General features: G+C 53.7%; 3 protein-coding genes and 1 pseudogene across 3 annotated transcripts, besides 4 other annotated features; 2 read left to right on the forward strand and 2 right to left on the reverse strand.

The window, feature by feature from the left end:
• On the reverse strand, positions 1 to 1437 carry Tc00.1047053509031.3 (trans-sialidase, putative; the record flags this gene model as incomplete). Its single annotated transcript, XM_801638.1, has 1 exon — positions 1 to 1437. A coding segment is annotated over one exon (1437 nt), but the record flags the coding sequence as incomplete, so codon positions are not given.
• Positions 1 to 11418: a sequence feature (areas not merged during assembly with more than two copies in the genome that could not be assigned to a particular haplotype).
• Positions 2287 to 2322: a microsatellite.
• Positions 3416 to 4303, reverse strand: Tc00.1047053509031.6 (hypothetical protein, conserved; the record flags this gene model as incomplete). The annotated part of the gene is made up of 1 exon (XM_801637.1): positions 3416 to 4303. The coding sequence occupies one exon, from the start codon at positions 4301 to 4303 to the stop codon at positions 3416 to 3418; it is 888 nt and encodes a 295-aa protein (XP_806730.1).
• Positions 5542 to 5767: a mobile genetic element.
• Positions 5689 to 6238: a mobile genetic element.
• Tc00.1047053509031.10 lies at positions 6692 to 7849 on the forward strand (annotated as a pseudogene).
• Tc00.1047053509031.20 (trans-sialidase, putative) lies at positions 9920 to 11418 on the forward strand (the record flags this gene model as incomplete). Its single annotated transcript, XM_801636.1, has 1 exon — positions 9920 to 11418. A coding segment is annotated over one exon (1499 nt), but the record flags the coding sequence as incomplete, so codon positions are not given.

Raw genomic sequence — 11418 nt, forward strand, 5'->3', positions numbered from 1 at the left:
AACCAGCCCATCCGCGGTCTTAACAGCGCTGCAGCCATTGCCAGCTGAGGGATTCTTCGCAGCACGTGAAGTGAGGCACAGCTTGGAGACACGTTCGTCCACTTTCTTCCAGGTCGCCAGCACCTCCTTCACCCGCTTCAGCTGCGCAGTCAGACGCACAGAGACCACACCGAGTGATGGTTCCCCATCGCCCTTCTTCTTCTCGTACAGTGCAATCAACTCCTCATTATTATTATGTCCACTTCCAGCACTTTTGTACAGCAGGGAGCTGGCGGCAGCGTCATCATCACCGGACACCGACCCAATATCAACAATGTGCGTATTGTCCGTCAGCCAAAGATGAAGTTCACGCTTTTCTTTTCCCTTTCTCCTTGAATGCGCCGGCAGAGTAACGAGCATCACGTCCCTGTTCTCAATCGTCGCTGTGATGAACCCGCTTCCAACGCCCTTCTCATGTCGCTTTTGGTTGTTGCCCCACACGCGCGAGAGTGTTCCGAGGGCCTCCGTCCACGAATCCCCCTTGTCACCGGACTCGTACACCCTGCGGCGGCCGTCATCGCACGCAGTCATCATCATGAGTTTTCCCTTCCACTCCGCAACGGAGGGATCACTGCAGCCGTCGGCAGACATCCCCTTCGACAGCTTCCCACCCTCAGTGACTGAGTAGCATATGATCAGCGAAACGGCCTTTCCATCCTTCTTCGTCCCTTCCACTGGGAACAAAATCGTACCGTCATTTATATTAACACCCGATCCACCGCCGCCAATCAGCCCTGTCAAGGATTCGTGTTGTTTTTCAAAACCAGTCCACGGGATAACGGAAGTGTCTTTCCAATAAATTTTTTTACCGCTGCTCCCATCATTACTGACGTTTCCCACAGCCACCAAAAGTCCCCATTTAGCTGCTGCAGCTGTGCTACCAGCTGCTTCAGTCACTTCAAAACTGTAGGTTCCGGCAAGCATGTAAATAACACTCCCATTCACAACTGTTGTTGGTCGGCTCACATGTACTTTCGTGTCACTTTGGGAAACAGCATCCTGAGCTCCTTTTGGGGAAGTACACTTCCCTCTTTCAAACTGACATTCCTCCAGTACTTGTGTCTTCAGTTTAGTTGTATCCAATTCTTTTGATTCTTTATCGGTCCACTCCAGGAGCTCCGAGGCAATCCCAGCAAAACCGCTGTTACTGGCTTCCGTGCACTGCGCCTCGGCAACAGCAAACACATCACCATTCACCTCAACAAGAACTGGAACACGTAAAGAACTCACTGTTTTTTCTTCATTTTTATCTCTCCAGACAAAATATGGCTTTGGTGGATATCTCAGACCTGTCCTCCGCAAATTCCCCTTATCAGTGGCTGTGGCTTCACCAGTGCCGCAGCACATCATCACGACGAGGAGGAGCAGCACCGCGGAAGCAAACACACGCCAGGACATGTTGGGCCTCTGCGGCTCACTCTCTCTTCCTTCCCTCCTCCTTCCGCTGGATCCGGTCATGCGGCGACGGTTGTGTGTGCGGGGTGCCTTCACTGCAGCAACACGTGAGAGCATATCAATATGTGTGTGTGGGCGGTCTGTGCGTTGTTGGTCCTTTCAAAAACTCTGAATTTCGCAGTAGCGTTTAGCGCTTGTTTGCTTTCTTCGTAAGAAAGTGAAAGAGAAAACGAGGTAATAAATATGGGTGAAAGAATAAGCACCGCCATCCACAGTGAGTGGCACCATCATCCCCGCCGCAGTCACTCCCCACAACAACAACTCACGCACACAGACACACGGAACGAGACGGAAGAACAGCGCACCGGGAACACACAGCGACTGCCACCACCAGCAGCAGGAGTCACGGCGGGTGTGTCGTTATTCACGCGTCAGCACACACCGAGCAACGCCCACACACGATAACAACCAGCGGGAGGCAAAAGAGCACAACCGCCCTCGAATCACCGACACACTGCCGCCGGTCGTTCAATTCTTGTCCCTCCAACGCACCCGCTCCGCCGCTGGCGCACATCACCCCCACACAGGCGAAGAATCCCAAATCAGCCGATGAGCAGCAAAAGAGAGACGGCAGCACGTGCAGCTGCTGTGCGGGAGGCGATACGCACGTACCCCAAGCTCCCTCAATGACACACCACCCAATCAGCTGCATGCCGCCAACACCACACCAGCAACATGTCAGAAAAATGAATTGCAGGCTTTTTTTTCCTCCTCGCAAAAGCCACCGCAGCCAGAATCTTGTGCGTGCGTGCGTTTTCAGTGTTCACGCCGCTCCAAAGCATGTACGACGTGGCGTGTGTTTGTGTTTGTGTGTGTGTGCATGTCTGTCAATGCATATATCTGCAGGGCGGCTGTGCAGCAAAAGAGAGCGTCCAAAGAAAGCAACGGCATTGAGAAGCGGATAGTACACACGCACTCCCACGGCGTCGGAACAGACGATCTTCTGGAAACCCAAATCGGCGGCCGTGGGTAGCTTGGTGCAGCAGTGGAGAAGGTTGCGGTGACGGAAATTTTCTTGCCAACCCAAATTGAACGTAAATCTGCTCTTTTCCCTTGTGGCTACCGTCGGAATCGTTGTCCGCGGGATCGGCATAGCCGGGCGGAAAAACTAGGCAATGAATGAGGAGGTTCTTCGTGAAGACACTCTCGCCAGGGGCGATTCCTATAACTTCTCCGCGAAGACTTCGGTGAGCGCTGTTTGAGGATACTTGATGCCTCCAGCTGCTCGTGAGATCCGCCAGCGAATAGCGTTTTGCGACGCCTCGTGGTCCGGGTGGAACAAATGGCCGCGCCGCAAAAGGGAACTTGCCCGTGACGGCCTTTTTCCTCCAGCTCGCGGGGCGTTCCTTCGCCGCAAGGGCTTTTTCTTCCGTTCTGCCTGGCCGCCGCGCTTCCCTCTTTTCCGCGTCTCTCCTCCTCCTTGTTTCATTTCGCCGCCGCGCTTCGGCCCATGGGAGGCGTGGTGCCATCATGTCGGCCCCACTCCGTGTCAAACGCCGCCCTCTCATAGAAGGACACGTGTGCTGCGCGTGTGCCCGGGCGGCGGGGACGTCTCGTCACCAGCCCGCCACCTCCCAGAGACGCTGGTTGCGGGTGGCAATGCGATTGGGGCGGTACAAATGCTTGGCATCAACCAAAATGAGAACGATGCTTTAGCGGTCCACTGTTGTTTTGCCTCGAATGAATGCGGGAAAAATAAAATCCAATTTACACCAAAGGAGCCTGAGGGAAATTCAGGGAAGTCCTTTGCAATTGTCAAGGCTTCAGTGGACAAAGACAACATATCACTGCGGATGTTTCTCTTCTTTTTACTGGTGTGCCATTGCCATTTGGGATCGTTTCACTGCGTGAATAACTTCCGATAGTACTTTGTGGCGTCCCGGCTTTTGTCTCTCTCTTCAACTAGACGACCCCTTCACTGTCATGAAAACACACGCTGACGGAACTTGACCGACCCACGACACAGAGGGCAATGAGTCACATTTGTTGCGCATGCATCGCATAGGCAATAATGTCCACATGGAACGAGCACCGTTTCCTTGGGAGAAAAGCACACCACGCACCTCTCATGCTCATCCGTCTGTTTATCATCGTCACCATTTTCTAATCCATGACACAATCGCTGTGAGACTGCTGTCGCATGGCCTTTTGAGGGTGAGCTGACGCCTTCTTCACCAAAACAAAGCGGGATTAAGCCCTCAGCTGACAGCAACTGGCACAGCTTCTTGACGACATCACAAAGTGAGGATGAAACTGGATGCCATGCTGCTAGCTCCGGCGTGTGACAACGTCCGGTAGCATCAACGTATTTGTGGTTGCTCGCTATCCTGCAGCCTTGTTCCGCGCTGAGGAGAAACACCAGAGGAGGCTCAATGGGGTACAAGCGCGTCAGCCATATCTGCAAGGGCAAGACATAACGATGTGGTGGCGCTTGTTCACGGCTGTCTGGGGTTAAAGAAGTGTGGTCGCTGTTGCTCTTCTTAATAGTAATAGGAAGCCCACCATAGATGCAAAGTTTTTCCTGTTGTGTCACTCCCCAATTGGCGTCGCGACAGTAGAAATGGAAGGTGTTGCACAAATTCTCGACGTCATGAAGGATGCGGCCCATAACTTCAGGCTTACAGTGTGAGGAACAACCAAAGAAGCGAGTAATAATTTCGTTCATGTTATGTTTGATTGTATGCTTTCCCCTAAAGGGCAGAAGGAAGCCCCTCAGGAAAGGGAGAATAAACCATACAGCAATAATAAGGTTGTGGGGACCTCGTAGAAAGAGGGTCACAGCGTCTTCTTTTCCAGTTCGCATTCCCATTCGTAAACTAAATACAGAGCCTCCCTCTCCCTCTCTTTCTCCATATATATAGTACAAAGGAAATAGCGGGTGCGCTGGAGAAGGAGATTCCACCACCCATATAGGTATTCAATTACAGAAAAAAGTCTCTCGCAGAAACCCGCATCTATGGGCAGGAGAAAAGAGATCGAAATTCACTCGGTGGGTGAAAAACGGCCCGAACTCACTTCAACAGCGGTTTCTCCAGCGGACCCCATGCGTGTGTCGCCTTTCATCGGCTGCATCGGCAGACAACGTGGATCCGCGCCTTGAAAACGCCATGCCTCCGGTAACGATGTATAAGATCGGGAAAGAATTATTTTCCACACGCCCATTCCTCAAGCATGCGGCACGCGCAAGAATCCCAAGCTCGCATCGCCAAGACAAGTTCCATAAACCAACTTTCCAAATCGATGGAACGCAATGTAAATTTCCAGAATCGAGTGCTAAATAGGGGTCCATTGCGTTTCTGTTGCTTGTTCATCGTGTTTTTTTCCAAACAAATTCCATAACCCACACGCCGGCTACCGTCTTCGAGCATGTCCGCCCTGCCGAGTGGAAACGTAAAAGGAGGTCCCGGCCCCGGAGAGGGCGTGAAACGCACACGATACGCCATACCACCGAGCTAGCACGGTGGAACGATGATCCCCCGCTGCCGAGAAACAATGCAACAAGGAGCTACACAATTAAAGGACTATTGTTGTGTTCAACAACGTCGCTTTTCATTTCCACATTTGTCGAGGAGGAAATTGCGCCCTCATGGTCATAAATTCTGAGGCAAAAGCGGATTCTACTCAAAATAATGGTGCCACTCTTTTTCAGGTGTTGGGCTAAGCATGTCTTTTCCTACCACCGGCACCCCGACAAAAGTATTTTGCCGTCAAGTTGAACATTTATTCAACAGAGCCGCTGTTCTCCCAATAAGCGCACCGCACGGCGTGACGCCAGTTTGCGCAAACAGTTCCCCTTCCTAACACTGCGCCCCATCGAGCAAAACAGCGCCTCACGATAATATAAACAAATAAATAATGGAAAATAAACAAGCAACCGCCGAAGTCTCGCACGCACTAAAAGCTCCGGCAACCAGAGAACAAACACCCCTCCACAGGTGCTCGTATAGAGGCAAATAGCTATTAAACGCCCACCGCAGTTTGCTGCATGCCAAACGTCCCAGCGGCAGAACTAACAACCCACAACCGCTTATGCAAAGCAATATTGGACTGGGCTGCTGGCCGGATCCTGAAATGATCTAAAGAAGTCAAAAATGACGGATGAAGAGAAAAGTTAAATAGAGAGGCCGTGGGTTCGCCACCTCTTTAGTGTCTGCTCCAAGAATATATATTCGGACTGCCACTGTCATGACACGATGTGCTTTGTTAGTACTAGATATATTATAACTCACGGAGTGGCAAACTTTGGACTCCTCCAACCACAAGACCCCGCCGCTCCCTTCACAAGTTCCACCCCTTCGCCAAGTCCTGAAGTGTAAACACGCGACCACGCGATATGCCGTCTGCAGGGTTTTCTGCTGACACCACGTAGGCAAAAGTTGCCTGTATTCCGCGAGAGTAAAAAAACTAATATATCCGTTGCAGCTCCCACGTCATGACGTGTGATTTTGGGATGCCTTTATTCGCCGCTCCTTGCAGCGAAGTGTTGTCACCAACATGTCGATAGTGGACCGAGAAATGGGGAAGCAACCAAAAACAAGCTGCGCACAAAAAGTGTCTCGGCCCGCATAATAACAAGAAGGCTTCCCCTTCCATTTTCCTCCAGTAATATTAGGGTAACAGTGGTTTGAAAGAACCCAAAACCTATTCGACCATGAATAGAAGAATGAGTCCTAACGGCACACGACAACTAGGCGTAATTGATGATACACCTAGGATTGTCCTCAATAATGTGTTTTAACACCTCACTGTCACCTCACCCCACGAGGCACACACATGATGTGCCCATTGTATATATGCATGCACACCCATGCAGGCCCGTTGGTGCTCTCTTTTGCACGACACGCACCGCTGCCGTCCTGCCTGGCTGCATGGGCGGAGCACCGTAACTGTTTCTGTTTTGCTTTTATTGCATTGAGTGGGCGACCTCTCTCTCTCTCCCTGTTTCCTTGTGTGTGTGTTTTGCTTTACGGGAATAATGAGAGTGTGTGTGCTGGTTGCCCCACGCTTTATCTTATTTTTTATTGCTTTACTTGTTTTGTGGTTGAGCACATCCATTCCTCTTTTTTGATCGGCGGCATGTTTTGACTGCGATCGCTTTAATCCTCCCTTGTTATTCCCATATTGTTTTTCTTGTTGCTGAAGGCGTCAGCCTCTCGTAACCTTGCCAAGCCACTCGGTGTTTCTTTCCGCGTGTGCCATGCGCCATTTTATCCACGTTGCCCACGGCCAGCAGCGCTGCTTCTTCTGCTTCTGATGATGTTTGTGGTGTGATTTGCCAGTTGATGCTTTTGTTTCACCTTGATGTATCCTTTTTCTTTGGACGCCGCGATACGTCCGACGGCGCGTGGTTGATTCTCCTGATGGTGAGGGACATGCCTCTCAGAGCGCAGGATGCGTCGCGGGTGGGCAGCGGCTTTGGGAAGGACCGACGAGTGGCAGTCCGCATCAATGTGTCAACAAGGGACTTGGATGACCGCAGGAGGCACTGCGGCTTCTTTTGGCGTTGCACAGTAAATTCTTTGAACGGCGCGTTTGACTGTAAGGATAGTGTTCTATTCTTTGCGCACGGCAACATTCTTGCCGAGGAGGCTGTCCCTGCTGCTGTGTAACTGCATGCGAATTGTCTGCTTGTCCGGCCACTGGAGGGTCCGTTGATTGTGCCCCACTTGCCACGGGCAGCGTTTGCAGTCGCTTCACGGCGCCTGCTGGGCATTGTTCCACTGGTGTTGCCGATTCTGACACAGTGCTCTACGTTGCTGCTGCGCCTGGCGGTGTGTGGGCACTGCCGTGCGCCATGTACTTTGCCCGGCGTTTTTATTTTGCGGACTTTTCGCCGCCCGCCCCGCCGCGCACCTGGTGGTCCATGCTGTCAGTTCACCCACCCGCACATGGCAAGCCGCAGCATGGTGAGGAATGCCGGTGTGCGTGGCAGGGCGCTGTCGGTGGTGATGGACTCGACGAATGCCGCGATGTCGGCGAGGGAGCACCACGACTGCGACGACATTGGTGGCGTGGAGCTGCAGGATGACGATGGGGACGGGAGGACGCTGGAGTCGCACTTATCACAGCGCCACGCGAGGGATGAGCGGATGGCACCGATTGGGGGCGCCGGCCGCGGCACGGAGCTGACGCTGGCCGCATCGGCTGACCTTGGCTGCATGAGGGTGAACTGGGGGATGGCGGAGCCGACGCATTGGTGCAGGAAGTCGGGCTGTAGGCCGCTGCTGCTGCAGAGGAAGCGCTCCGCACCGAGCGTGAGTGAATATTGCTACATGCTCTGCGACGTGGGTGTCCCTGTCAAACGCTGCGCGTCGGACCGGTATTTCCGCGGTTGGTATTTGGGGAGAATCCATGAAGCTCAGCCAAACGTCCGATGGACCGTTGCCCCATCACTGATCCCGCACTGGATGTGGGGGATGTTGACGCTGTTATTTGGAGAGGAGAATGTTTGTCTGCGATGCCTGGGGATGAGCCCTCTTCGTGGTGTCTGGACACGCCTCCCAACAACACGACGGATGCGAGGTACCCGGAGGAGAGACATCTTGGTGCTGCTACGCATGCGGCATTGCGGCGCCTCGGCATGCAGGTGCGTCTAGAAGTGGCTGAAGAGGGTAACGTCCGTTGGTCCCATGCACGGACGGAGCGACGAGTACGTGGGCCACTCAGCCCCACGATGAGGGGACCGTCATTTGCCGTGAGCACGCGCAGGTGTGCACGATATCCGCCACCAGCGGTAGCCTACTTCCAGTGGATCCGTGGGACGGCGAGGAGAGGGCGCGTGGAGCAGGACGGTTTTACCGACATCTACTGAACAAGGATTGCCACGGGCGTTCGTCCCCGTTGCGGGGAGCATTGAGACCGACCGCGGCACCCACACAAAGGATGTTGTCACGGCTATTCCCGAAAGGAATTTGTTGCTACAGGGACCATGGCGGCCTTCTGTGCTGCCTTTGTTGTTGGAGTGAGGCACGGGCGAAGGAAACTGCATGCCGTCCAGCTGTCGACAGTTGTGCGCATCACTGGTGCCATGCAGCTGCGGCCTTCCGAGGTGTGTGCAAAGCGGCGGTATATCGCTTTGCTTGGTCGGCACGACTGCGCTGTGGCGGGGATCGCTGTCATTTGCGCCGCTAGAGCCTCGCTGTCCGTGGCGTGTTGTTGTGGTGGATGTGCCTCACCGTCGACCAACACGCGGCGACCCAGCCGTGGATAAAGAGTGACCGCTTATCATGGTCAGTCTTTGAGTATGCACACATCTGTAATCTCTCATGGGCGGAGCCGTTTGCCCACAAAAAGCAGAGGGGAGTGAATGGGTACCGACCTCATCGCCGCCGCCCGCGATGCTCGATTGTGCCGTGTCCGAGCTGCGGTGTATTCCTCGCTTTGTGTTTTTGGGAGCGGGGATGGCAAGGGTTGCGTGTGCCCCTGCATCCCTTGTTGTTGTCTCGGCTGGACCACGCATACGATGGGAGAGGCTCTATGCCGTGCGTGTGGGGGGTGTGCGTGTCGGCTCGCCTCTGCGCTGCTTTTTTGCTTTTGTTTTGTGTGTGCGGCACCGATGTTCCTGCTGTGGATGGCGTGGGGACTCTTTTTGCCGTATTTGTTGTTGCGGACTGCGACGCGTTGGCGATGATGTGCGTGGGTGGGGGCTGATCTCGAATGATGCGGAGAGTTGTGTGCGGCCCGCACGGCACATTAGATGGTGTTGCGAGCGGTAGCTTCTGGCGTGGGTGGCCGCGCTGACGTGCTGCCATGGTGCGGCATCTTGCGAGGAGGGAGGACGGGAGCCCGTGATTTGAATGATTCCGATGTGTTGTGGGCGTGATGTTGGCAGCGTGCGGCCGGTGAGTGGTGTGGCATTTTGGGTGGCTGGGACATGTGCGGATGGATTCTTGCTTGGCAGTTGCAACTGTCGAGGCATCACTACGGCAGTGGATACGTCGACTGGAGAACCTCCGGCTGTGCGGGGTGATGTGCGCCAGCGGTGGAGCGGGTGCGTTGGAGGGACAAGAATTGAACGACCGGCGGCAGTGTGTCGGTGATTCGAGGGCGGTTGTGCTCTTTTGCCTCCCGCTGGTTGTTATCGTGTGTGGGCGTTGCTCGGTGTGTGCTGACGCGTGAATAACGAAACACCCGCCGTGACTCCTGCTGCTGGTGGTGGCAGTCGCTGTGTGTTCCCGGTGCGCTGTTCTTCCGTCTCGTTCCGTGTGTCTGTGTGCGTGAGTTGTTGTTGTGGGGAGTGACTGCGGCGGGGATGATGGTGCCACTCACTGTGGATGGCGGTGCTTATTCTTTCACCCATATTTATTACCTCGTTTTCTCTTTCACTTTCTTACGAAGAAAGCAAACAGGCACTAAACGCTACTGCGAAATTCAGAGTTTTTGAAAGGACCAACAACGCACAGACCACCCACACACACATATTGATATGCTCTCACGTGTTGCTGCAGTGAAGGCACCCCGCACACACAACCGTCGCCGCATGACCGGATCCAGCGGAAGGAGGAGGGAAGGAGGAGAGAGTGAGCCGCAGAGGCCCAACATGTCCTGGCGTGTGTTTGCTTCCGCGGTGCTGCTCCTCCTCGTCGTGATGATGTGCTGCGGCACTGGTGAAGCCACAGCCACTGATAAGGGGAATTTGCGGAGGACAGGTCTGAGATATTCACCAAAGCCATATTTTGTCTGGAGAGATAAAAATGAAGAAAAAACAGTGAGTTCTTTACGTGTTCCAGTTCTTGTTGAGGTGAATGGTGATGTGTTTGCTGTTGCCGAGGCGCAGTGCACGGAAGCCAGTAACAGCGGTTTTGCTGGGATTGCCTCGGAGCTCCTGGAGTGGACCGATAAAGAATCAAAAGAATTGGATACAACTAAACTGAAGACACAAGCACCGGAGGAATGTCATTTCAAAGGTGGGAAGTGCACGTATCAAAAACAGGATGTTGTTTCCCAAAGTGACACGAAAGTACATGTGAGCCGACCAACAACAGTTGTGAATGGAAGAGATATTTACATGCTTGCGGGAAAATACACCAGTGAAAGTGCTGCCGCTGCAGTTGCTGCTGGCAATGCGACTGATGGGGTTCAATGGGGACTCTTGCTGGTGAAAGGGAACGTCAGTGGTGAGGAAGGAAAGGACAAAAGAATTTGTTGGAGAGATACTTACGGTCTACCGTGGGGTCTTTTTGGCAAACGGGACACCTTGACAGGACTGATTGGCGGCGGTGGATCAGGTGTTAATATAAATGACGGTACGATTTTGTTCCCAGTGGAAGGGACGAAGAAGGATGGGAAGACCGTTTCGCTGATCATATACTCGTCAGACATTGCGAGTTGGACGCTGTCGAAGGGGATGTCTGACGATGGCTGCAGTGATCCCTCCGTTGCGGAGTGGAGGGAGGGAAAACTCATGATGATGACTGCGTGCGATGACGGCCGCCGCAGGGTGTACGAGTCCGGTGACAAGGGGGATTCGTGGACGGAGGCCCTCGGAACACTCTCGCGCGTGTGGGGCAACAACCAAAAGCGACATGAGAAGGGCGTTGGAAGCGGGTTCATCACAGCGACGATTGAGAACAGGGACGTGATGCTCGTTACTCTGCCGGCGCATTCAAGGAGAAAGGGAAAAGAAAAGCGTGAACTTCATCTTTGGCTGACGGACAATACGCACATTGTTGATATTGGGTCGGTGTCCGGTGATGATGACGCTGCCGCCAGCTCCCTGCTGTACAAAAGTGCTGGAAGTGGAAATAATAATAATGAGGAGTTGATTGCACTGTACGAGAAGAAGAAGGGCGATGGGGAACCATCACTCGGTGTGGTCTCTGTGCGTCTGACTGCGCAGCTGAAGCGGGTGAAGGAGGTGCTGGCGACCTGGAAGAAAGTGGACGAACGTGTCTCCAAGCTGTGCCTCACTTCACGTGCTGCGAA

This window comes from Trypanosoma cruzi, genomic scaffold (genome assembly GCF_000209065.1).
Source record: "Trypanosoma cruzi strain CL Brener 1047053517129 genomic scaffold, whole genome shotgun sequence".
Classification (NCBI taxonomy): Eukaryota; Euglenozoa; class Kinetoplastea; order Trypanosomatida; family Trypanosomatidae; genus Trypanosoma; species Trypanosoma cruzi.